At 52.2% G+C, this 24,248-nt stretch overlaps 1 protein-coding gene across 8 annotated transcripts in view; it reads right to left on the minus strand.

Annotated features, from left to right (window-relative positions):
• Window positions 1–16,053: 16,053 nt before the first annotated feature.
• TRAF1 (TNF receptor associated factor 1) overlaps window positions 16,054–24,248 on the minus strand; it is a 30,472-nt gene continuing 22,277 nt past the window's right edge. For 7 of the 8 annotated variants that reach the window (XM_043453507.1, XM_043453502.1, XM_043453505.1 and 4 more), the window contains 4 exons: window positions 23,756–24,166; window positions 21,938–22,115; window positions 19,862–20,010; window positions 16,054–17,349 (listed from right to left, as the gene is read on the minus strand). In XM_043453507.1, the coding sequence (XP_043309442.1) occupies window positions 17,131–17,349; window positions 19,862–20,010; window positions 21,938–22,115; window positions 23,756–24,151 (942 nt within the window). In that variant the 5' untranslated portion in view covers window positions 24,152–24,166 and the 3' untranslated portion in view covers window positions 16,054–17,130. Of the gene's footprint in view, window positions 17,350–19,861; window positions 20,011–21,937; window positions 22,116–23,742; window positions 24,167–24,248 lie in introns of all 8 variants that reach the window. The other variant, XM_043453506.1, reaches the window with a different exon arrangement.

The raw sequence follows: 24,248 nt of genomic DNA on the forward strand, positions 1-24,248 counted from the left end.
CCATCGCTCAACTCCCCAGCCCCACTCCTGTATATCCTTTTTTTTGAAAGCCTTGGGAAGTTTCCTCCAAGCCTTCTAGCTCTTTTTGGCTCTGACTATCCCCTCCCCCAGGGGTCACTTACAGAAGAAAATTCATCATCGACAATCACAATTGCTTGGTGGGTGCACCCTCCCTTTAGCAAGTCTGTGTCCCCGAGTGTCCAGGAGGACACTTAGAGGACAGCATGTAGCACTGTGTTGGGGAGCATTCCCCCGAGGGCGGGACAGAACAGAACTCGATAATATCGGTATAGGGGTGGCCACCCACCACACATTCCAGTGGTGAGCGTCAGGTCTCCCTAATCACTAAACGTTTATTCAGAGGGGGTGCCATAGTGTAGGCAGGGTTCCCAAGGTATGTCCTGGACCAAGGGCATCGGCATTAACAGGGAACATGTGACAAATGTGAATTCTCTGGCCCCACTCCGGAAATACTGAGCCAAAAAAAAAAAAATCCGGGTGGACCAGCACTCCTTTTCCCTTTTTTGGCCCAGCTAAATGGCTTGTGGGACCTCAGTTCCCCAACCAGGGATCGAACTTCAGCTCTGGTAGTGAAAGGATGGAGTCCTAATCTCTGGACTGCCAGGAGGTCCCCGAGCACTCTGTTTTAACAAGCCCTCAACCTGGTCCGGACGCATGGCAGCTTGCTGACCTCTGGAGCGGAGGGGAGGGTGGAGCCTGGATTCCAGTTCTGAGCCTCAGGTGTCTCCTCTGTAAACAGGGACCATGCTTAAAGCAGGGGCCATCTGTCAGGGAAATGAAATGAGCCCAGGACTCATGGCCAGACATAGCTGGTGCTCAGCCATCCCTCACCCAGTCATTCATTAAACCAAGCCCTGAGGGTCAAGGATGAGGTGACACTGCTCTGTGACAGGCCCAGAATCAGTCCCGGACCCCTAGAGTCTTGACTCTATCGAGGATGGGGAGGGAGACCAAGTTAAGGGAGACCTGCTTAGAAAGCTTGGGGGCACCCTACATGTCCACTTTACGATTTTTTTTATTTCCTTTTTAAAAACTGAAGTATAGTTGATTTAAAATGTTGTGTTAATTACTGCTGGGCAGCAAAGAAACTCAGTTACATGTCTGCAAAGTGACTCACTTATATACATATAAAGTGACATATATAAATATGAAATATGAAAAAGAAGATGAAAGGAAAATCTGGATATTCTTTTCCATTAGGGTTTATCACAGAATATTGAATAGAGTTCCCTGTGGGCTACTCTGGAACTTTTATTTGAAATGTTTCTATTACTTTTCTGGGCTTCCCAGGTGGCTCCGATGGTAAAGAATCTACCTGCCAATGCGGGAGACTCGGGTTCGATCCCTGGGGCGGGAAGATCCCCTAGAGATGGAAATGGCAACCCACTCCAGTACTCCTGGGACTCCCACGGACCAAGGAGCCTGGCGGGCTACAGTTTGTAGGGTCGACTCAGTTGTTCAACATTACCTTTCTACAACAAAGCAACCCAGGGCTCGTGGGTCCAGCGGCCCCTTCTCTCCAGCCGCCCCCCAGTCCCTGGTGGGGCTGTGGAGGAGAATAGATGGATCATCAAGGACACCCCCCCTGCCCCCCGCCCGGCTCCACCTCCCCCGCTGGCCTTGGCCGCGCTCTCTTGGAAGGCAGACCCAGGAGGCCCTCTTATCAGGCGCTGAGGCCCTGGCTGCCTGCAGAAGGCCTGGTGAGGTCCCGGAAAAGGCGCCTGGGAGAGCCGAACCGCGCGTTTGGAATGCTCCGGCCGCTCAATGCCTTCCATATGGTTGCGGGTGCGGGCGGCCCCGGCCCGCCCAGGGGACGGCGGGCGGGGCGGCCCTTGGCAATCAGCTGCTCCCCCGTTAGGCCCTTGCCAGCCCCGTCCTGCGGGAGGCACGTTTATTTGTGCTCATGTACCGTCTCCCCTCCGCCCTGCGCCGGGATGTGGAGCCCTGATCACAGAGCCTAGCCCAGTGCCAGGAACATAGACGCTGGGAGGATCTGATGAGTGAACACCTAATAAACAGCTTCGTGGCAGAAGGCTTGCGGGATTCTTCCTCTTAAGTAAACCCAGCACACAATCCCCCAGCACACTCCAGCACACTTAGCTTCAGCTAAGATTCGGGGACTCTGCCTGTGCCTGGACTTGCCATGTGTCATCCCCGCTGCCCCTCATAACCCCGCTGGTGGGGACTGTGCGGCCCAGCTTTGCCCATGAGGATGGTGGAGCTCAGAGCTGGTGATGGGACTTGCCGGGGTCTCACAGCCAGCATAGAGCTGGTCAGGATCCGAAAGCCAGTGAAAGAATTACAGGTCCAGGGCCCTTTCTGTCCCACCTACAGAGGGAGCGAAACTCCTCTGAAGGTTTAAGGTACTCTGACCTCCTGGGGTTTGTCTTCACTCAGATCCTAAGACCCCTGAAGGAAGGAACTAACGCCTTAAGAAAACAAGGCACAGAAACCTCCAGCAACCTTAAAAATTTTTTTCTTGTTTGAACTTTATTGATGTATAAATAACAGACTTGTTAGAGGTTTTGAGCTTTCAGATTTAAGGTTGCCTTGAAGAGGAGTCTGTGGCTTTCATGTTGCATTTATGTAACAGCTTTAGAGGCATGAGTGCTTGATTAACAGGCTCTTTGGTTAAAACCCTGGAAGCTCTCCAGTCAAAATTAGGAACTTGATAGTGAATAAAACCCAATACCATTATTCAACATTGATCTGAAAGTTTTGGCCATTGCAGTAAGATGTGAAGCAAGGATTTAGGAAAAAGATTACCACTTCTTAAGGACTCTGAAATTGGAGTAAATATCTTATTTTACTGAAAACTCATAGCACTTTAGCAAGATAGATAGTTATTTTATATATTAGCATTATTTCCATTTTTTTCCTTATAAAGGAACTGAAGTAGGATGATCAGTAACTTCCTTATATTTACCCACCAAATGATCCGTGTGGCTATAGAGCGTTACTGCCATTGTAAAGGAGACAAATTATGTTGATTTAAAGAGGATCTTTGTCCATCTTGAAAACCAAGAGAATTCACTGAAAAAGCTACTAGAATAAATAAGAAAATTCAGCAAGATGATTGGGTATAAAAGACAGCCACTGTCCTGTATATCTATACCATCTACATACCAACATTTCCAATTGGAAAACATAATTAAAAAAAAATGTCAGTCATAACACATCAATAACTAACTTTAACAAGAAATGTGAAAAGCTGATAAGAAGGCAGCCACAAATCTTTTCTGAGAAAAAAATAAAAAATAAACAAATAAACAGAGCTCCATTCCTGCTGTGGTCTTGGATAGAAACTGGACGTTGTAAAGATGCCAGCTTTCCTCAGGGTAATTTGCAAGTTTCATGAGACTCCCATAAAAATCTCTGAAATATTTTTTATTGTGTTTGTTCCAACTGGAAGAATAAGAATTTTAAAATGTTGAAAAATATGAGTACTAAAAAAGGGTTACTTTGATGTGTGAAGGAAACTAACACCTATCATGTCACATTTCAAAATATACTCTGAAGCTGTAATAATCAAAACAGCATGGTAAGGCTATAAGGAATGGATAATGCATCAGAATCCATTATCAATGGGTCTGGTAATGCATCAGAACAAAAATGGTCCAGACACAGTCCTTATCATTTACAGGCTTCAGTGTATAACAAAGGGGGGTGCCCAAATCACCAGGTAAAGGAGGAATGATTCGACCTCAAGGCTAAGACAATTGGCCAGCCAATTTCTTAATTCTGGGAAAGAATTAAGTCAGAGTCTCACTTCTCACTTAATATCAAATAAATTACTGATGGAGGAAAGAGTTAAAATATGAGTCCATAAACCTTAAATGAAAATCTAAATGAACATTTTTTTAACTTTATTATTTTTAACCTTGTGTTTGGAAATAATTTAAGACTCACATAGGGACTTTCCTGATGACTCAGGGGTTGAGACTGCACTCCCACTGCCAGGAGTGAAGGTTCCATTTCTTGTCTGGGAACTAAGATTGAATATGCTGCATGGGGTAGCCAAAAAAAAATTAAGCCTCACATAATGTTGCAAAAATAGTACAGAATTCTTATATATGTCATCACATAGTTTTCCCTAATCATAACCTCTTACATAACCCTAATGCACTTTCAAAACAAAGGAATTGAAGGTAGTGTGACACTGTTAACCAACTATATACCTTATCTGGATGGGAACATTTTAAACAATAAGAAATACAACTCTATTTAAAAAATTAAAATCTTTAGTGTATTAAAAATCATGAAAGAAATCAGAAAAGCAAATAGCAAAGTGAGAAAAATTCAATAAGTATGACAGTTATTACCATGTTTGTGATAAGTTAATAAGAAAAATACTAACATGTACATAGAAATTTGGAAACAAGGCTTGTGTAGAAAATTCACATGAAATGTAGATAGTTACTGACCATATGAAACAGGTTTATCCTCCCCAGATACAAAGGCAATTGTGTTAAATTTAAAATGTCATTTTGCATCTAGTAAATTAACACATATAGCAACACTTGGATGAGAGATATATATACCTCAATACAATATACTACTTGGGAAAATTTAAATTAGCATATCATTTCTGGAAAACAATTTTCAGTGTATATCTAGAACCCTAAAAGTGTTCACATCTTTGATCCAGGTATAGCACTTCAAAGCATCTGGTTATAATCAGAGGTATCACTAATGAGTTGTCGAGATTGTTAATTACAGTGGGAAAAAGCTGAATTATCTGACACTTAGGGGATGGCTGCTTCCCTGATAGTTCAATCGGTAAAGAATCCACCTGCAATGCAGGAGACCCCGGTTTGATTCCTGAGTCAGGAAGATCTGCTGGAGAAGGGAAAGGCTACCCACTCCAGTATTCTTGCCTAGAGAATTCCATGGACTGTATAGTCCATGGGGTCACACACGACTGAGCGACTTTCACTTTCAGTTCAGTTCAGCCGCTCAGTCGTGTCCAACTCTTTGTGACCCCAAGAACTGCAGCACGCCAGGCCTCCCTGTCCATCACCAACTTGCGGAGTTTACCCAAACTCATGTCCATTGAGTCAGTGTTACCATCCAACCGTCTCATCCTCTGTCTTCCCCTTCTCCTCCTGCCCTCAATCTTTCCCAGCATCAGGGTCTTTTCAAATGAGTCAGCTCTTCGCATCAGGTGGCCCAAGTATTGGAGTTTGAGTTTCAGCATCACTCCTTCCAATGAACACCCAGGACTGATTTCCTTTAGGATGGACTGGTTGGATCTCCTTGCCGTCCAAGGGACTCTCAAGAGTCTTCTCCAATACCACAGTTCAAAAGCATCAATTCTTTGGCGCTCAGCTTTCTTTATAGTCCAACTCTCACATCCATACCTGACCACTGGAAAAACCATAGCCTTGACTAGACAGACCTTTGTTGGCAAAGTAATGTCTCTGCTTTTTAATATGCTGTCTAGATTGGCCATAACTTTCCTTCCAAGGAGTAAGTGTCTTAATTTCATGGCTGCAATCACCATCTGCAGTGATTTTGGAGCCCAAAAAAATAGTCAGCCACTGTTTCCCCATCTATTTGCCATGAAGTGATGGGACCAGATGCCATGATCTTAGTTTTATGAATGTTGAGCTTTAAGCCAACTTTTTCACTCTCCTCTTTCACTTTCATCAAGAGGCTCTTTAGTTCTTCATTTTCTGTCATAAGGATAGTGTCATCTGCATATCTGAGGTTATTAATATTTCTCCCAGCAATCTTGATTCCAGCTTATGCTTCCTCCAGCCCAGCGTTTCTCATGATATACTCTGCATATAAGTTAAATAAGCAGGGTGACAATATACAGCTTTGACGTACTCCTTCTCCTATTTGGAACCAGTCTGTTGTCCCATGTCCAGTTCTAACTGTTGCTTCCTGACCTGCATACAGGTTTCTCAAGAGGCAGGTCAGGTGGTCTGGTATTACCATCTCTTTCAGAATTTTCTGCAGTTACCAATTTGAAGATTGTGAGTGGATGTGTGTACATGTGTGTGTGTGTATTTGGTATATATTTATCTATCTGTATCTGGCAAGAAATGCACCGTTAAGTTAATAGTATTTACCTCTGAGTAGTGAGACACTTTTCTCTATTTGTCTCTCCCATTTAAAAATAGTGAGGAAAAAAAAACAAATAAAAATAATGAGCAGCTATCACATTTATATTATTATTTTAAATGGCTTTATTGAAGTATAACTTACTTCTCATAAAATGCACCCTACATTTATATTATTTTAAAGGATCATGTATTTTGTCCATTTAAAAACAAATTTATGTTTAGAGAATAGAACATTATTTAAAACTAAAAACAAGTCTTCTAGAGTGTAACTGTATCAGTTAGGGTTCAACCAAAGAAACAGAAAAAAGATATATAAATGCCATTGAATTGCACACTTAAATGGATGAACTGTAGGCTATATGCCGCCGATGCTGCTAAGTTGCTTCGGTTGTATCTGACTCTGTGCGACCCCACAGACCGCAGCCCTCCAGGCTCCCCCATCCCTGGGGTTCTCCAGGCAAGAACACTGGAGTGGGTTGCCATTGCCTTCTCCGGTAGGCTATATGAGTGATATCTTAATTACACCTTGCTAAGGCTGTTACCAAAAGCTTCCTAGTTCTGCCCCTCACCAGCCGTGACTTTGAAGACTGACCTCACCTCCCTCAGCCTTGGTCTCTTCATCTGTTGAATGGTGATGATGAGCAGTGACCTCATGAACTGTGGGATGTTTGGACACTGAGCCCTGGGGAAATAGTAACCGTAGCGAGTGTTTACCGAGGAGGGCTCCTGGGCGCCTGACCCAGCACTGGGCACTTACGCCCACGGCCCTCTGACGCCCCCTGCGGCCGATGGTGCAGTGGGGGCGGTGGGCAGACAGGCAGACTGGAGCCCGGCTGGTCTGGGGGCCGGGGTCCGAGCTCCAGCCACAGGGCAGCCTGGGTTTCCAGCCATGCTGCCTTCCCTGGCTGCTGGTCCTTTCACGCTCAGGACAGGCTGCGTCAGGAGAGGTCAACTGCACACCCTGGAGCTAAGCTTCATCCAGCTTCCTCCCTTCTTCCCTCCCTCTCCTTTTCCTTGGCTTAAAATACTTTCCAAGGTAGAAAACACTCCAGAGAAAGGCCCCCTGAGAGCTGGTGACTGCCCGCCTCCCTGGGCAGCTCTGGCCTTGGGGAGGAACACTCAGACTTGCCCTGACCTCTCCCAGCCCGGAGAGACCGCTGAGCCCAGCCTCATCACAGAAAACACGCAGAGGAAGATAGGATTTATGTGCCAGAGATGTCGCAAGGCTGGCTCCTGCGCTCTGAGAGGCCCCCGCGCCAGGGAGTCGGTTTCTCCTGAGACCCCCATTGGCGGGGAGAGGGCAGGCCTGGGGCTGGTCCCCACCCAGCAGGCCTTGGAGCCAGCTGTGCAGAGGCAGCTAGTACAGCTGCTAAAAATAGAAGTCACGTCTAGCAGGGAAGCAGGGACACGGGCTGGCCCAGAGGCCAGGCTCAGCCCAGGCAGACGGGAGTGGGGAGGGGGCCAGGACTCTCGCCCACCACCAAGGTCCTCAATCCGCAGTGTGCCTGTGTGTGGGTGGGCGCGGTTCCCTTACCCAGCGTGAGGCCCCATCCCCAGCTGCAACAGGGGAGTAGGACCTGCCCCTTTACCAGGGCAATGCGAAGTCTTCTAGGATGTTCAGTAGACGTATCATGTGAGCTGCACGTATAATTTCTTAACATCCACACTGAACAAAGAACAGGAGAAATTAATTTTAATAAATTTTATTTAATCTAATATAATGAAATGGTGATCGTTTCAACATGTCATCAACATAAAAAATATTAAGGGAATCAATGAAATCGTCTTTATCATACCAAGTCTTCGAAATAAGGTGTGTATTTTAGACTCATGTCTTGTCTCAATTTGGAGTTGTCATACGTCAAGTGCCGTATTAGTTTTCAACTGCTGTTGTAACACATTAACACTTAATGCTTTGAAACAGCACAAAGTCATTATCTTACAGTTCAAGAGGTTAGAAAAGTTTGGAAATGAGTCTCGTGGGACTAAAGTTAAGATGTTGTCAAGGGCTGTATTTCTTCCTGAGACTCCAGGGGAGAATTGGTTCCTTTTCTTCTCCAGACTGCCTTTCATCCATCCACCCACCCATTCACCCATCCACCCACCCATTCACCTCCACCCACCCATTCATCCATCTATCCATCTACCTGCCCACCCATTCTTCCTTCCTTCCACCCACCCATCTGTCCATCCATCCACCCACCCATCCACCCACCCACCCATCCATCTATCCATCCACCCACCCACCCATCATCTATTCACCCACCCATCATCCATCCACCCATCCATCCATCCACCCACCCATCCATCCATCCACCCATCCATTGATCCACCCACCCACACATCCATCCACCCATCCATCCATCTATCCATCCATCCATCCATCATCTATTCACCCACCCACCCATCCATCCACCCACCCATCCATCCACCCATCCACCCACCCATCCATCTATCCATCCACCCATTCATCCATCCCTTCCTCCAACTTCAAAGTGCATAATCCAAACTCTGCTTCTGTTGTCATATCATCTTTCTCTTTGCTTTAGTTGTCTCTTTGCCTTCTCCGACTCTAAACCTCTCAACTCTCTCTCATGAGGAACCTTGGGATGATACTGAGCCCACTCAAAAATCCAGGATAACCTCCCCTATCTCAGCTCAAGATCCTTAATCACACCTGCAAAGTCCCTTTGGCCATGTAAAGTGGTATACTCACAGATCCGAGGATTAGGATGTGGGCACCTTTGGAGGGCGTTATTCAGCCAGCCACACACACTTTATAGCCACATGTGTCAGTGGCTGCCAGGCTAGGCAGCACAGTTCTAGGGAAGTTGGGGGGAAACCTAGTTAGATCTCTTAGCTTCACGCTCCATTTTAGCCACTAACTCCTGCTGGGATCTCAGGCAAGTCTCCTCTTGTCCCTGGTTGCGTGTACTTTCCTTATATGTAAAATGGGGTTGATAATAACCTGTGCTTGGGAGAATGCAACAAGCTGGGAGGGACATATGTGCTTGTTTAACTGTAAAAGGTGAGGGGGGCCGTTCACTTGACAGGTTGTTGGAGGTTGTTGCCCTGTGGTGGGAGAACTGAATACTAGGAAGTTCCTCAGAGGCCATTGGGTTCAGCTGTCTCATTTTGCAGATGGGAAAACTGAGGCCCAGAGTGGAGAGGAGGCTTGCCAGAGTGCCCCATGAGTTGGCAGCTGAGCCAGGGAGGGGATCCCATGGGACATTGCTCTCTGCCCACCCCCCGTCTGAGTTTCCTCAACTATAAAATGCAAATAGTAATGGCATGTTTTCAGGCTTTGTGAAGATGAAGGGCACTCTCGGGTGTGAAACGCTCGGGGAGCAGCTACAGGGTTGTGGAAAGGAAGGTCACGATGCCACCTGGGCACAGGGGGTTATGGTCTCCCTCCAGGGCTGGGCTGGCTGCTTCCCCTACCTACCCGGCCTGCAAGGCTCTGGGCACCTTGGAGGGCATCAGTCCCGAATGTCCGTCCCGGTTCCCACTTCTAGAAGCCAGCCTCAGAGAAGCAGGAGGCAGGCCTTCCGCTGGCTGACAAGGGCCCACAGCCCTCTCCCGAGAAGTGACCGCCTGCCGGCATGGCCCTCCCTAAGCTCTGCTCCTCCGGGGGCGGGGGGGGGGTGGGTGGGTGGGTGCTGTGCGCTGGTTGGGGCAGGGGGCCGGGCGAGCCCCCTCCCAGGCTGGGATGGAGGAGCCCCACTCCCATCCGCCGAGCAGCCTTTGCACATTCTTGGCCCCCTTGTGTCCACTTGCACAGAGGGTGGGAGGGCCAGAGATGCCCACAGCCCCCTGAGCCGAGGATTCTGGGGCTCCCTTCACCGTCTTCACAGGAGCCGAAAGACAATCTATTCCCACTTCCAGCTCCCAGCTGCACAGGTGGGCAGGGCTGGCGGGATGGCAGGGGCCCGGCGGCGAGAGGCAGAGTGAAGCAGGGACGCGGGGGGCTCCATCTGCGCCCGCTCTCTCCTCCCACCAGCCTTCCGGCTCCAACCTGAACCGGGGGCAGGGGGCGGCGGGCAGGGCTGTCCTGCGGAGCTGCAAGGAGGCCTCTGCGTCAGGAGGAGTGGGTGTCGGCATCAGTGGTGAGGTCTAAAAAAGCCTGGCTAATGAGTAGAATGCTAGATTTCTAATTTATGAAAATAGATATGCAACAAGCAACAAAGGGTTACTGCATAGCACAGGGAACTACGGTCAGTATCTTGTAATGACCTGTAATGAAAAATAATTTCAAAAATAATATATGTGTATATTCACAACTGAGTCACACAAAATGAGAATTCTGCTTTTTGAAATTTAGTAATGTTTATCTTTCCGCCAGTTTTTCTAACTGTCCTATGGAAATCTAATAACAACATATGAGCTACACAATTTTAAATATATTTGTGTAGAATATAAGATTAATATAAGTTACTATAGTTATAAATGTGTTATATTTAAATTATCAGAGAAATGTAAATATGTCTCACTATGATTATATATATGTGTGTATTTTTTTCTTTTCCCTTTTATTTTTTCTGATTTTTGCTTCATGTATCTTTGTTTCTTTATTGTTAGGTGTCTAATGGTTTATGATGTCTATTTTCTTTGTGAATTGTACCTTTCATCATTAAGAATATTCATCTTTGTTTCATTTAAAAATAAAGAAAGAAAAAGAAAACTCCTGACTGCAGCTGAGAACCGACCTCTCCAGATCTCAGCAACCCATCTCACTGGTTAGCGAAGTTCCACGCTGGAGGGAGTAGTGGGTGAACATTCCCCGCTCCCCTGGGGTGCTGGAGACCCTGGACTTTGCAGAAACAGCCCCCGAGGTGCAGGGCGCCTGGCCGGCGGAAGGTCTGTTCACCGTTGTCTGAGTGCTAGCTCTGCTCTGCGTCTTGTGACCCAGAGTGAAGACACTGTGGCTCCCGCCCTCTTACAGTCCGAGCGTCATTTTCTAGGCGGGGTCACCAGGCCCCACGAGGGGAAGGGGCTGGCCCCAGGTCCGTCAGTGATCCGGAGACAGCCAGGACTGGTGGGAGGAGAGATACCGGCCTTGACTCCTGGGGCCCGCGGGTCAGGACCTTGACGGTGGCTGTAGCAGGCATGCTAGGTACTACTCACACTCGGGGCTCCGTCCATCCCCACCACACCCCCCCAAGGAAGGAATTTCTTATCTCCTTTTTACCCTTGGGGGGATGGAGGCACAGAGAAGTTAAATGACTTGCCCAAGGACACACAGCTACTACGTCACAGAGCCAGGACTTGAACTGGCTTGCTGGACTCCAACACCTGCTCCTGACCGAACACACGCAGGTATGAGGCTGGGGGTGCGGTCTGAAGTGACCTGCACGCCCTGACCTGGGCATGTGCATGCTTCTCCTGCGCCAGGGGAGGAGGACCTCCTCGGTCTCTTTGTCCCAGGATCCCACACGGTCAGCCTTATATCTTTCCGCACCCACCCATCCACTGTGCGGACAGGAACGTGAGCTCAGAGATGGCAGGTGACTGGCCCAAGGTCCCACAGCCAGAGTATGGAGTCCCCGGCAGGCGGGACACCGGGCACTCGATGGTCTAGGGGGTTGGGAGTGTCCTCAGACCCCCACGCCGGCCCCAGGAGATGTCCACGGGGCAGGCCACCCTCCAGGGGGTGCAGCAGCAGCAGGGACAAGCTCTTCTCGCCCGGCCCAGTCCCAGACGCCCGTGCCCCACGTGGATTCCCCTCCAACGCTGGTCCCGGGCTTCCTGCACCGATGGGGCTCGTGAGGGACAGAAGCCAGCTGTCCCCAAAACGAGACTCTGCAGTACTGACATCAACACGTTAGTGGGTGCAGCAGAGGTGGGGGTGTGTGTGGCAGAAGACGCCGGGGCTGGGCTTGGGCTGCCCCAAGGGAATCTCTCTTCTCTGAGCGCCTTCTTTTCATCTGCACAAGGGTAGCCGGGGTCCTACTGCCAAAAGAATGGATCTGGCCGCCCAGAAACTGGCAGGAGGGAGAGCACAATGGACAGGGAGGGATGATGGCTCAGCTGACCTCCTCCCACCAGAGAGGAATCACAGGCCACCACAGCTGAGCCCCTGACCCACTGGGTGAACTTGACCTCCCGGTCTTACCAGAATCAGCTGGGATGGTGATGATGACTTTAGCACCAGACACCCCAGGTTTTCTAAGGAGGAAAACGCCTTGAGGTGGGTAGCGCTTGAGGAAAGGACCAGAAAAGGAAGAGCTATCATCACCCCAGATGACTGTGACACCCCCGCCCCTCTGGAAGGGTCCCCTAACTCTGTGCCACCTAAATGTGCTTTGGTCAAAATGAACACACAAGTCCCGGACGCCGAGGCAGCAAAGGAGATCCAGCTGCTGGCAACGGCTCGCCGGCCCCCCAGTGGCTCCCCCAACTTCATCCTTCATCCCCGTGGCCTGTGTCAATCCCACCCAAAGGGGTCCGCCAGGCTGGGCGCGGCAGGCAGGGGCATCTCCCCCGGAGGAGAACGGCTGACAGTCGGTCCAGAAGGGACATCACATCCATTTGACCTTCTCCTGCTCCCAAGGCACCGGAGAGGACCCCGTCACGGATAAAACCTCTGACTGTCAGTCACGGATACAACAGAGGTCTGCCTGTTAGCTGTGTGACCTTGGGGAAGCCGCCTGACCTCTCTCAGCTCGTATCTTCATTTATAAAGGGAGGAAAGCCTGCCTTCCTCCCAGCCAGTTATCAACACGAGGGTGGTGCTCGCAAGTAAAGCAAGTGAAGGAGGTGCTCAGTGAACGGGCGTTCTCATCATTTCACGGTTCTTTAAAAATGAGCCTCAGTCTGTGCAGAATGAAAGGCCATCTCATCTTTCTGTACTGTTTCCACAATATTATGCTGATGGCATCAGGGGACTAAGGGTCTGAATCTAGCATTTCGGTCTAAGTCCTGGCTTCCGGCCCTTGTGTGACCTTGGGGGAGTGATTTTTACCCCCCAGAGCCTGGGTTTGCTCCTCTATAGAAGAGGCATGATCATAATGCCGCCTCCTCGTGGGGTTTTTGACGCAAGTTTCATGAAATGGCGCCTGTGAGTGCTTAGCTTGGGGTCCATCGGTCGGCCAGGCGCTCCATCACTGTCCGGGATTCTTGTTTCTGTTATTACTAGGCTGGGACCCCACAGGATACGAAGCGAATGGCTTCCTGGACCCCGGCACCCTCAGAGCAACCCTGCGAGGCTAGGATTTTCACCTCCATGCAGAAGAGGAAACAGGCTCATCAGGTCTCGGCCCTGGAGGTCAGCAGGGAGCGGGGGCCAGTGAGGGGCAGCGCGGGGCCTGTCTGCTCTCCTGGGGTACAGCTGCTGGAAGGCAGAGGGCGTCTCTCTCTCCTGCTGCCCGGGTGGGCCCAGCGTCCCACCCTCTGGCTCCTGGACACACCAGCCCTCCAGACCCAGAGGGCAGATCCCCTCCTGAGACTTCCCTGGGCGGGCAGAGAAGGGTCCAGGAGCCCCACGGTCACGTGACCTTGCGTGACCTCCTCCTCTTGGGGTCTGGGTTTCTCCACCTGAGTGTGACTCACACCGGAAGAGTGAATCCTGACCCCACCGCTGACCCGGATGGGGCTTCAACACATCACTTCCCTCTTCTTAGCTTCCGTGTCTTTGCCTACAAACAGGAGCCAACGGATGGGTATGATAAGGGGGTGATAAGTGAAAAATGAGAGTAAAGCTGTAGTTAGTATGATTTAAACGCATTTTTTATAAGTCTCTCTCTCTGTGTGTCTGTGTACATACCGTTTCAAAACGACAAAGAACATTTACTAAAATGTTCCCAGTAGCGCTCTCTGGACACTGGGCTCACGGCGGATTTTTTTTTTTTTTTAACTTCCTTTTGTACATCACTTTTGTAGTTACCCAGTGTTTCTACCAGAGTACATGTCTCCTACCATTAGAAATGGACAATTAAGGGCAGAGATACTGGCTGTCCCTATGGCTCGGGGTGGTCCGAGATCCCCTGCAGACACCACCGAGGTGGCCTGTGAGCCGCCGGTGAGAGTGAAGTCCCCTCGGTTGTGCTCACACGCCCCTCCTCATGGGCACTGTGGGGGTGACTGGGTGGTTCCCACAGGCTGGGAGCGGAGGGACCCATCACCTCCCAAGGCTCCCCATGAAGATGTGACCTCATCTTGGCCGAAGACACAAAAGAAAGAGAAATTCCTCATCAGTCTAGAAGAAGGAAAACACTCCTTCTTCCTAATTCCACTGCCTCCCTTGCTCCCACCTGACCTTAGGGAGGCCACCTGGTCTCTCCGGCCTCAGTTTCCCAGTTTCTAAAAGGATATTCAACTCTGCCTGCCTCAGGGGTTTATGAGGAGCCAATGAAAGAATGGATCTGCCTGTGTCTTGCCTCCCCTCCCCCTGAACTGCCGGTAAACGGTAGGACCTCAGGTGTTTGGTGCATTTAATGTAGGGCTTTGGTGGAAGATGAATTAGTAAAGGTTTAAAATCCTCGTCTCGTCCTGCCATCAACAGCCTGAAGGGTCCCACGCGGGGGATCTGAGGCCCTCCCACCCAGTGCAGACACTTTCAGGCAGTTGGGACCACCTTGGATGCCTTCTGCACCCCAGCCCATCCCACCTTCCTGCCTTTCCCTCTGTGGGTCTGCCTTCCAGACATTACCTGCAAGCAAGACAGCATCCCATCTCTGGGCATTTACTCTTCCCCACATCCCTATCCTCTGCATCTCAAAATATTTAAAGGCTGAGTTTACATGCCACCTCTTCCAGGAAGCCCTCCCTGCTTCAACCAATGGGTCTGGACATCCCATGCTTTCTCTGAGTTTCTCTTATGTATCACTTTCAATGATCTACTTATGGACCTGTTTTGCCCACAGAGCTAAGAGTTCCGTGAGGATAGAGTGCATTTCTCACCTTTCCCCACCCGCCAGGGTCCAGCACAGTAGGTCTCAATAAAGCTCGGCCAAAAGAATGGCTGCGGCTCACAGTGTCTGAAGAGAGTGTGTGTCTCCTCCCATCAGACACAAGTGGTGCAAGGTACAGAGTGATAGCTGTCTCTAGGAGTGCTTGTCCCACAAAGCCCTTATTAGCTCAGCGAGTGGGGGTGGTTATTCCTTCTCCAGGACACCAGCTTTGAGACAAGTGTTCCCATCACTCGCTCCTGTTTCCACACACATCAAGGAAGCAGGTCAGCCTCATGACAGGTTGTCAGCGGCGGGGACAAGAAAAAGAAGTCCTGACGTGTTGGTGGCCTGTCGTGTCTGGCGAGATGCTGCTAGCCTGCGAAGCACTAGAGCTCTGGCATCGTATTTCAGCCTTGTGAAAACCCCGTGGGTGGGTCAGGGCCAGGCAGGGTGCTTCTCGTGTCTGTAAGTGAAGAGGCTGAGGCAAGATGGGATACCAGGTCCGCCCTGGGGGCTGGGGTCTTGGTGTTCTGACACACTCAGCCCACTGGGCCGTGCTGACCACTCACCTCCCGTGGGAGGGCCAGCCTCAGAAACGCCAGGCTGGAGACGACAGGGGCTGCTAACCCATTTCACAGATGAGAACGCTGAGGGTCTGAAGAGTGACTCAGCCTCAGCAGGAGAGTAAACTGCAGGCAAGGCTGGTGGGCAGAGGTGAGGCGGGCTGCCTTGGAGCTCTGCATGGCAACGCGAAGCCTCAGGGCTCTGGGACGATGAGCCAGGGTCCTGCAGTTAGGTCGTGTAGCGACCTCCAAGGTGGGAAGACAAGTGAGCCCTGGCCTGGCCAGGCGGGCAGCGGTGCCCCCGCTTCTTGCCAGCCTCTCCTGTGTAGCATCTCCTCTGAGGTCAGTGAACGCGGTGAGTGAGGCAGAAGGGGCAGTTCCCCCGTTACAGACAGAAGACCAAGCAGGAGAACCTTGGGTGCTGCCTACAAAACTAGCCGGCCCACCCAGACCTCAGAAGTCACCACCAGCTCCCACAACCCTTCATGAAAACTGCAAAAGAGATTAAAGAACAGTTCTTTCTTTGGCTTTATACACACAAAAGGACAGCGTCTGCGGGTGGCTCAGAGGTCCTGACCCGTCAAATAGAGATGTGGTTACTTTGGTTCAGCGGGTGACATGGGGTTCTGAACATGGCTAAGGGGGGGCCCCCGGGCAGGCAGCACGGGGAGTGTGGGTCCCTATCCTTCTCCATGCTCCTTGCGGCTGCTCCTGGGAGCTCAGAGACCTGGTTTCCCCGGGAGGAGGCGGAGGGGCCTTTGGCTGGGGGAGGCGCAGGACACAGGGCCTGTGTGTGGCTCTGCATAGAGGGGAAGCCAGCTGCCAGGCCCAGCGGGGACAGAGCCATGCAGGCCACTCGCCCACCTCAAGGTGCTGAAGGCGAGTCAGGACACTAGAGGGCAGGGGGCTCCTGAACGCTGCAGCCCTTGGCCTTAGCAGCCTGGGGGCCGAGCGTTAGAGACACTCTGGGCTTGGAAGGAACCGCGAAGGTCTTCAAATCCACCCCCCGTTTGATGCCCTCCCCAAAGCATAGCCCTCTGCGGTTGCTTGTTCACCTTCAGCGCCGGGGAACTCAGTCCAGGCCGGGACAGACTAAATTGCACTGGGCTCCGTCCCTTCCACCCCTGGTTGCGTTTCTGACCCCCCGAGCAGGAAGACAGCAAGCACGGTCTCCATGGTGACCCGCAGAGGCCTCCCCATCCCCGGAGCCCTTGGCTGAGGTCCCGCATCTCCAGCTCAGTGTCCACGCCCCAGCTGGGCCCCCACACCCTCCCTCTCTGGGCCAGAGTCCATCCCACGTTCGGGGCTGGGGTGGTTCTCCGGCCTCCAGTTCTGCGTGGTGAGTGCTGGGGGACCAGTTCTGCACCACCTCCCTCTGCACCTTCTGCCTCTGTGGGTCCGCTCCAAGGTCCCGCCGCTAAGGTGACGGCCAATCTGTCAGCCAGGCTCAGGGGATGCCAGCCCCGGCCCATCATCGTGCCCTGGGGTCTTGGGCACAAGGAGCTGGGACCGCGGTTATCGTGCTGACCCCCCTTCCGAGCTGGTCTCCCCGAGGACCCAGGCGTGGACGGCTGGGCCCCGCCAGCCCTAAGTGTTCGTCTCCACGATGCACTTGAGGAACATGGTGTCGTCCTTCACGTAGGCGTGCTTGGGCGACTGCAGCTTGTTGAGGGGGAAGAAGAGCGGGCAGCCGCTGGCCACGTTGGTTTCACTCTGGGGCCGCTGGAAGGAAGCTGAGTTCAGGTCGGGCCGGAAGGCGTCGATGGCGTGCTCACGGTTGTTCTGGTCCAGCAGCATGAAGGTGACCTGCGGGCAGCGTGGGGGGAGGTCAGGCCTGGGTCTGACCCAGGCGGGCCCTCTGACCCAGAGGTCACCCTGCTGTGGCTTTTATCTAGTTCCTCAGTCGTGTCCGACTCTTTTGCAACCCCATGGACGACAGCCAGCCAGGCTCCTCGGTCCACGGGATTTTCTGGGCCAGAATACTGGAGTGGGGAGCCATTCCCTTCTCCAGCGGATCTTCCCCACCCAGGGATCGAACCCACATCTCCTGCACTGAAGGTGGATTCTTTACCACTGAGCCATTGGGAAAGCCTGAGCTCACTCTGAGCAGGAGCCAGAGAAAGAAACAAGAGCCTGGCTTTTGTGGCTCCTGGTGAGAGCAGAAAGAAGCGCCTGGTGTGGGGAGCAGGCTCCAGGGGGCTCTGTGATCAGGGCTCAGAGGTTCTACCCGACAGGAAGGGGGAGTTCAGATGCCACCGTCAATTGTGGTTGGCTGTTAGGGGCTAAAGGAGAGACAATCCTGACAAGGAGGCTGGACCCCTTAAGCCAAGGTGCCCCTTCCTGCCTGGAGAGGTCTGACCCTTCAACTGCAGCCGGATCCTCTGCGACAGGCAGAGGGGTAAGAGGAGCCAGGCCTTCCACTGAGCGGGTGTCCATCACATCCTGAAACATGAACCCAGCTTCTGTTCTGCACAGGGGCCCTGTCTGTCCCCGGGAAGCCAGTGATCTTGAAGTGACATATAATCCCCCCTCCGGCCCACACCACTGAAATACCCATCACACCCGCCGCCATGGTTCTCAAACAAGGCTGCACTTTAGAATTCCCTGGGAAGGTCTGAAAATTCCCAGTGCCCAGGGCGCAGCATTTACGGTAGTGAGGCCCAGTCATTAACATTTTTAAAACTCCCCCGGAACATATGGGAACCGGTTTTGACCTACTGACTCATACCCAGACCCTGCGGCGCCCCCACCCCCAGCCATTAGCTCTCTCTCACCCCCCTTCGCCCCAGCTCAGGTCTGGAGTCCACACTCTCCCCCGCCCCCTTGCTGCTGCTGTTCCCCTTCGGGAATGCCTGCCACACCCCCACCTCCGGCTGCCCTTTGAAACACTTTTAACAAACGTTATTTTTTAGAGCAGTTTTAGGTGCATGGCAAAATTGAATGGAGAATTAGAGAGATTTCCAAGTATCGCCACACTGCCTCCTATGCTATCAACATCCTCCACCCGAGAGGAACATTGGCTACAACTGATGAACCTCTGCTGACACATCATATTCACCCAAAGTCCCCAGTTTACTTTAAGGCTCATGCCTGGTTTTGTACATCCTATAGGTGTGGGCAGATGTATAAGGACAGGAATCTATCATTATCATATCAGAGGATCTAGGAGTGTAGTGTTCCTCGCTCAGTCGTGCCCAGCTCTTTGCAATCTCAGGGACTGGGGCCCTTCAGGTTCCTCCATCCATGGGATTCTCCAGGCAAGAATACTGGAGTGGGTTGCCATGCCCTTCTCCAGGGGATCTTCCCGACCCAGGAACTGAACCCAGGTCTCCTGAATTGCAGGTGGATTCTCGACCATCTGAGCTACAGGGAAGCCCCTCGGGGTATTTACACTGCCCTAAATCCTCTGCGTTCCACCTATTCATCCCTCCTCTCCTCCATGAAACCCTGGCAACCTTTGATTTTCTCACTGTCTTCGCAGTTTGCCTTTTGCAGAATATCATGTAACTGGAATCATACAGTATGTAGCTTCTTCAGATTGGCTTCTTTCACTTAAACATGCATTTAAGGTTCCTCCGTATCCTTTCATGGCTCCCTAGCTTATTTCTTTGGAGTGCTAAATAATACTCTATTGTCTAGATGGACCACAGTTTATCTATGCATTTACCTTGAAGGACATCTTGGCTGCTTCCGAGTTTTGGCAGTTATGAATAAAGGTGCTACCAATATCTGTCTGCAGGGTTTTGGGGGGACTTAAGTTTTCAGCTCATTTGAGTAAATGCCAAGGAGTGTGATTTCTGGGTCACATGGTAAGAGTATGTTTAGTTTTGTGAGAAACTGCCAAACCTTCATCCAAAGTGGCGGCACTGTTTCATATTCCCACCAGCAACGCACGAGCGTCCCTGTTGCTCCACATCCTTGCCAACACTTGATGTTGTCAGCATTGAGGATTTCGGCCATTCTTAAAGGGATACGGTGGTATCTGCCTCCCTCCCTTTTTCTGAGAGTGCTGCTGTTGCAGGCTAGACCCACAGCACCTCCTATAGGAAGTTTTCTTTATTCACCCCGCCGTGTGAACTCCATCTCTACACGTCTCCCAGGGCTGCCGGCCCAGGCATTTTAGCTCCTGGACTCAAGCAAGCAGCAGCCTTGGCTACTAGAGGGGAACTCAGGCTCTTGTTTCACAAGCGGGGAAACTGATAACACAGAGGGTGAAGGGCTCTCCGAGGTCACACAGGTGAGTTCATGGCTAAACCAGGACCAGGACCCAGGTCTCCTCCACCTGAAGCAGCCCCTCATTGCCCGGGCCCGCCCGTACCTTGTTCCTGAAAGGCCACGACAGCAGAGCATCATACTCCCCTCTCATGATCACGATGAAGAGGGACAGGTGGGTCCTCTTCCCCGTCCCATCCCCGTTCAGGTAGAGCCGCAGGCACAACTTGTATCCATACTTGGCGGTGTAGAAAGCTGAAACGCGGAAGCCAGAGTCATCACCAGGGCAGCTGGCAAGTGCTAGACTTTCCAGATGAGGGAACTGGGGCTGGCAGTTCGGCAGGCCTGGGTCGTGGCCCCAGACCGTGACATCTGGGATTGGAGCTGCTTCTCCACCATAGAGCATCAGGGGGCATCCCCGGTGGCTCAGCGTTAAAGTCTGCCTGCAAGGCAGGAGACGTGGCTTCAAACCCTGGGTCGGGAAGATCCCCTGGAGAAGGAGGTGGCAACCCTCTCCAGTGTTCTTGCCTGGGAAATCCTACAGACAGAGGAGCCTGGCAGGCTACAGTCCATGCGGTTGCAAAAGAGTCAGACATGACTTAGTGACTCGACAATAAACAAAAACATACAGCGTTAAACCTTGGAGAACACCTGGCCCGCTGGATGTCAAGGGCCATCAGGATCGCAGACCGCCAGGCCCCAGGCCTGGAGCTTCTGACTCAGCAGTGCGGGGTGAGGACTGAGAATTCACGTTTCTGACAGGGGACAGAGGCGCTGCTGGCCCCACCGCTCCCGATTTAACCGACCTGCGTTTTGCAGTCAGGAGCCGGAGCCCAGCAAGGGGAAGTGGCCGGCCCACAAAGTCACAGCGAGCTGGGGTCAGGGCCAGAGTGAAGGGCCCGGCCTCCTAAGTCCCAACATGCAGCTCTTTCTGCAGCCCCAGGCTAAGCGGCTGGGGTCTCCTGGGGGCTGGGAGGGAGTGGGGCGGCTCACAGTTCTGCCGGCCACCCTTGACACAGGCCCCTGGGATGAACCATCCCCTGCTGGTTAGGTGCAGGGCCTGTGGGCTCTCGCCCTGGGCAGCTGAAAGAACCGTCTGAGTGTGAGCTCCAGCGGCTGATCCTATGGGGGGCCGTCTGGGAGGGGCAGAGCGGGGACAGGGTGTGCAGGGCAGGAAGGCGTGGAGCAGGGACAGGCTGACGGTCTGACTCATCTCTGCCCTCTGTGCTTTGGTAGAACAGGAAGCCAGAGACACTGCTTGCTTTTTCCCTCTTTGGAAAGCAGCCAGGACACAAAGCTTGCGTGTAGAGGGCAAGGCCACCCCATGAAGGAGCTGCCCCAGTTCCTGAGGCAAGGGGCCTGGCTTGGGGGCCCACCTCCCCTGTGGGATGGGGCAGACTCCCATGCCCCCTCTTAATCCTAGCGCTGTTGGCCTTGGGTGAGTCAGAGGAGCTGACAGACAAGAAAGGCATGAGGTTGGAGCAGACGTGAGTGGGGGTTAAAATTGCCTTCTGCAGAAATCCTCCTTAACAACCCACCCATTTTTCTTAGACGCACATGAGGGAGGCAAGGGGAAAAGCAGAGGTCTGAGGACAAACATGCAGAGCGTTACAGAAGCAGGTCTCAGCTAACGAAGAGAGACGTCAACTGAGTAACTGCCCACTTTACACAAAATATTGTGCCAGGCCCCGGGATCCTAGAAATGAGTAAGAACTGCCCTGATTTACACAACGCTCACTCACATGCTCCCCACAACTGTACACAGATGCCTGTGGTCTTACCTAGATCTCCCCTTGTCTGATTTCAGGTCACTGGGTCTCCTATGAAAGCCATCCTCCACTTGCCTGGAGTCTGCATGGACTTGGGTTCACAGCGCACTCTCTTTCCCAACCGCCATCCACACAAACAACTGAGATGACTTGTTCCTAGCTGCAGAACGTGCCTGACGTTCAGGGAGGCAGAAGGCCAGCCTGGTGCCAACAGTCCCTGCTCCACACAGCGGGGCGGGGGAGCCTACCACCTCCACGGGCCTGCCAGGGCCGGGCATCTGAACGGACTCGGGCCTAACTGGACGCAGCACGGCTGTCAGAGCGGACCGCCCCGTACCTCTTGTCTCCTGGGCCCCGTGGGGCCTGCCTCCCCCGCAGGGGCCTGCACCCCTCCCCACTCCCAGGGGAGTTACCTGGGGAGAAGAGGCTGACGGTCCTGCCGCAGGCCGACTCCTGACAACGCCGGGAGACGTTGGTGATCTTCCAGAGGAAGGTGCCGTCGTAGGAGGCCTCCTCCATCAGGCGCAGGCTCTGCTCCAGCTTGCCCAAGGCCTGGTCCTTCTGGGCCAGGGTCTGCTGCAACTCCAGCACCTGGGGCGGGGAAGCCCATTTAGCCAGAGGCACCAGAACCCAGCCTGAGGGTGAGGGAGCGATGGCGGGATGCAGAGAGAGATACAGCTGTTCCCCAAATGGCTTTCCTGACCTTGCCTCCCTCGGCCGCAGGCATCTCTCTCTGCATATGCTGGCCCTCCTGCCTGGAATTCCTCTTCCTCCCTTCTCCACTGGCAAACTCCTATGCACCCGTCAGGAATCCGGCTCACATAGCCCTTCCTCTGGGAAGTCTTCGACCACTGCCCTAGCTCAGCTGGTTTCCCTCTTTCCTCTCTGTTCTTAGAAGCGTCTGAGATATATATTTTCTGCTTTTCCTACAGGATAGATGGTCTGGGCCCATGCTCATTTCATCTGTGGCCATGTGGCTCAGACGGTAAAGAATGTGCCTGCAACACGGGAGATGCAGGTTTGATCCCTGGGTTGGGAAGATCCCCTAGAGAAGGGAGTGGCAACCCACCCCAGTATTCTTGTCTGGAGATTCCCTGGACAGAGGTGCCTGGCGGGCTACAGTCCATGGGGTTCCAAGGAGTGACTTTCACAAGATTTGCATAGTGCTTGGCATGTAAGAGTTGAGCCACAAAACTTGTCAAGGAACTGAAGACATGGTCACTCTGCCCTTGTGGGGAGTGGGCAGGCACCACCTTCCAACTAGGGCAAGAGTTGCATAAATAAATCCTTTACTCTGTCACTCAAAGCCAGTGTCTGGCTCTTCTAGTAGGTTCCTCCATTGACATGTGAAAAAAATACAAATTTATTCTCAGGCATACTCAGGTAGGGAGGTCAGGAATGGAAGTGAGCATCCTTAAAGAAAATCGAATCCCTAATTTTACGGATGAAAAAGTCACAGTCCTGTGACTTGCTCAGATCTACACAGCAAGTGAATGGTGGGTCTGGAACTAAAATCCAGGCCGAGTTCAACATAAGATGGGGATGTAATACTGTTGCCCCATGAGAAGCAACACAGCATTGTGACTGGTCATATTAAGAGAAGTATAAGCTCTGCAACAAAGGAGGTTACGGTCTGACTCAACCAAGAACCATCAGATAAGTGAATTATCTGGTGGCCTGGTACCATCACGCTGAAGGGTGGAATTCTTTAGAGACTGAGCCGGAATACATGAAACAACGGGCTCTGATGAAGTGTGAAGGCGCTGGGGGTGTTTAGCCTAAAGAAGGAAACACTCAGGCAGGATATTATTACTGATGTCTCATTTCCAAAGAACCTCCATGGGGGCTAGAAGTCAGATGTTTTGTGGGCCCCGAGGGGCAGGGAAGACAGAGAGACTAATTTTAGCTTAGTATGACAGAGAACTTTCTGAGCATGAAAAATGTCCGACAGTGGAATGAGATGCTTGGGGTGGGAATAGTCTATTGCAGAAGAAACTGAAGCAAACAAAATGAAGCGCTGGATGGGGGAATTTAACTATCACTTCTGCCTCAGTCCTCTCCCTAGGTCTCAGGACACAGGAGAGAGATTTTTGATGGGGGCATGGCTGGTCTGTGCAGGGAGAAGGCATAGGAGGAAGGCTGGTCCATTTGCTCTGGAGACAAGATGGGGCAAGGGATGGGGGGGCGGTGGCCTGAACTGCCCTGAAGGTGAACTTGCCTCCCAGGCTCACCCTCTGCTCCAGCCTCAGGATGTGTTCGCGGTCCAGCTGGCTCTGGTGGATGGAGGCGGCCAGGGCCAGGTGGGAGGCCTCCACCTCCTTGTTGAGGACGGCCACGATGTTCTCGAACACACATAGCTTCCCTTCCAGCTCCGTCAGGAGCTTCTCCTTCATGAAGTGCTGCAGGGCCAGCTCCTCCTGGCTCTCGGAGCAGGGGGCCCGGTAGCAGTCCACCTCCAGGTCCCCGGCCACCTCCACGGCCCCCTGCAGTTGCAGGTCCGACAGGTTCCGTTCCAGGGCTATAGGCCCGTACCCCAGGCCAGAGCCCAGCTGGGCCTTCCACTGCTTCATGAACCCCAACAGCAGGTTCAGGTGGGCGGCCTGGGAGGTGACCTCATGCTCCTCCATGAACTTCGGGCTTCCCTGCCGAGACAGTGGGACTGATCAGCGAAAACTGAGGAGGAGCAGGGAGAACCAGGGAGCCAAGGAGAGCCCCACCATCAGT

The sequence above is a fragment of the Cervus canadensis genome, chromosome 30 (genome assembly GCF_019320065.1).
Source record: "Cervus canadensis isolate Bull #8, Minnesota chromosome 30, ASM1932006v1, whole genome shotgun sequence".
Lineage (NCBI taxonomy): Eukaryota > Metazoa > Chordata > Mammalia > Artiodactyla > Cervidae > Cervus > Cervus canadensis.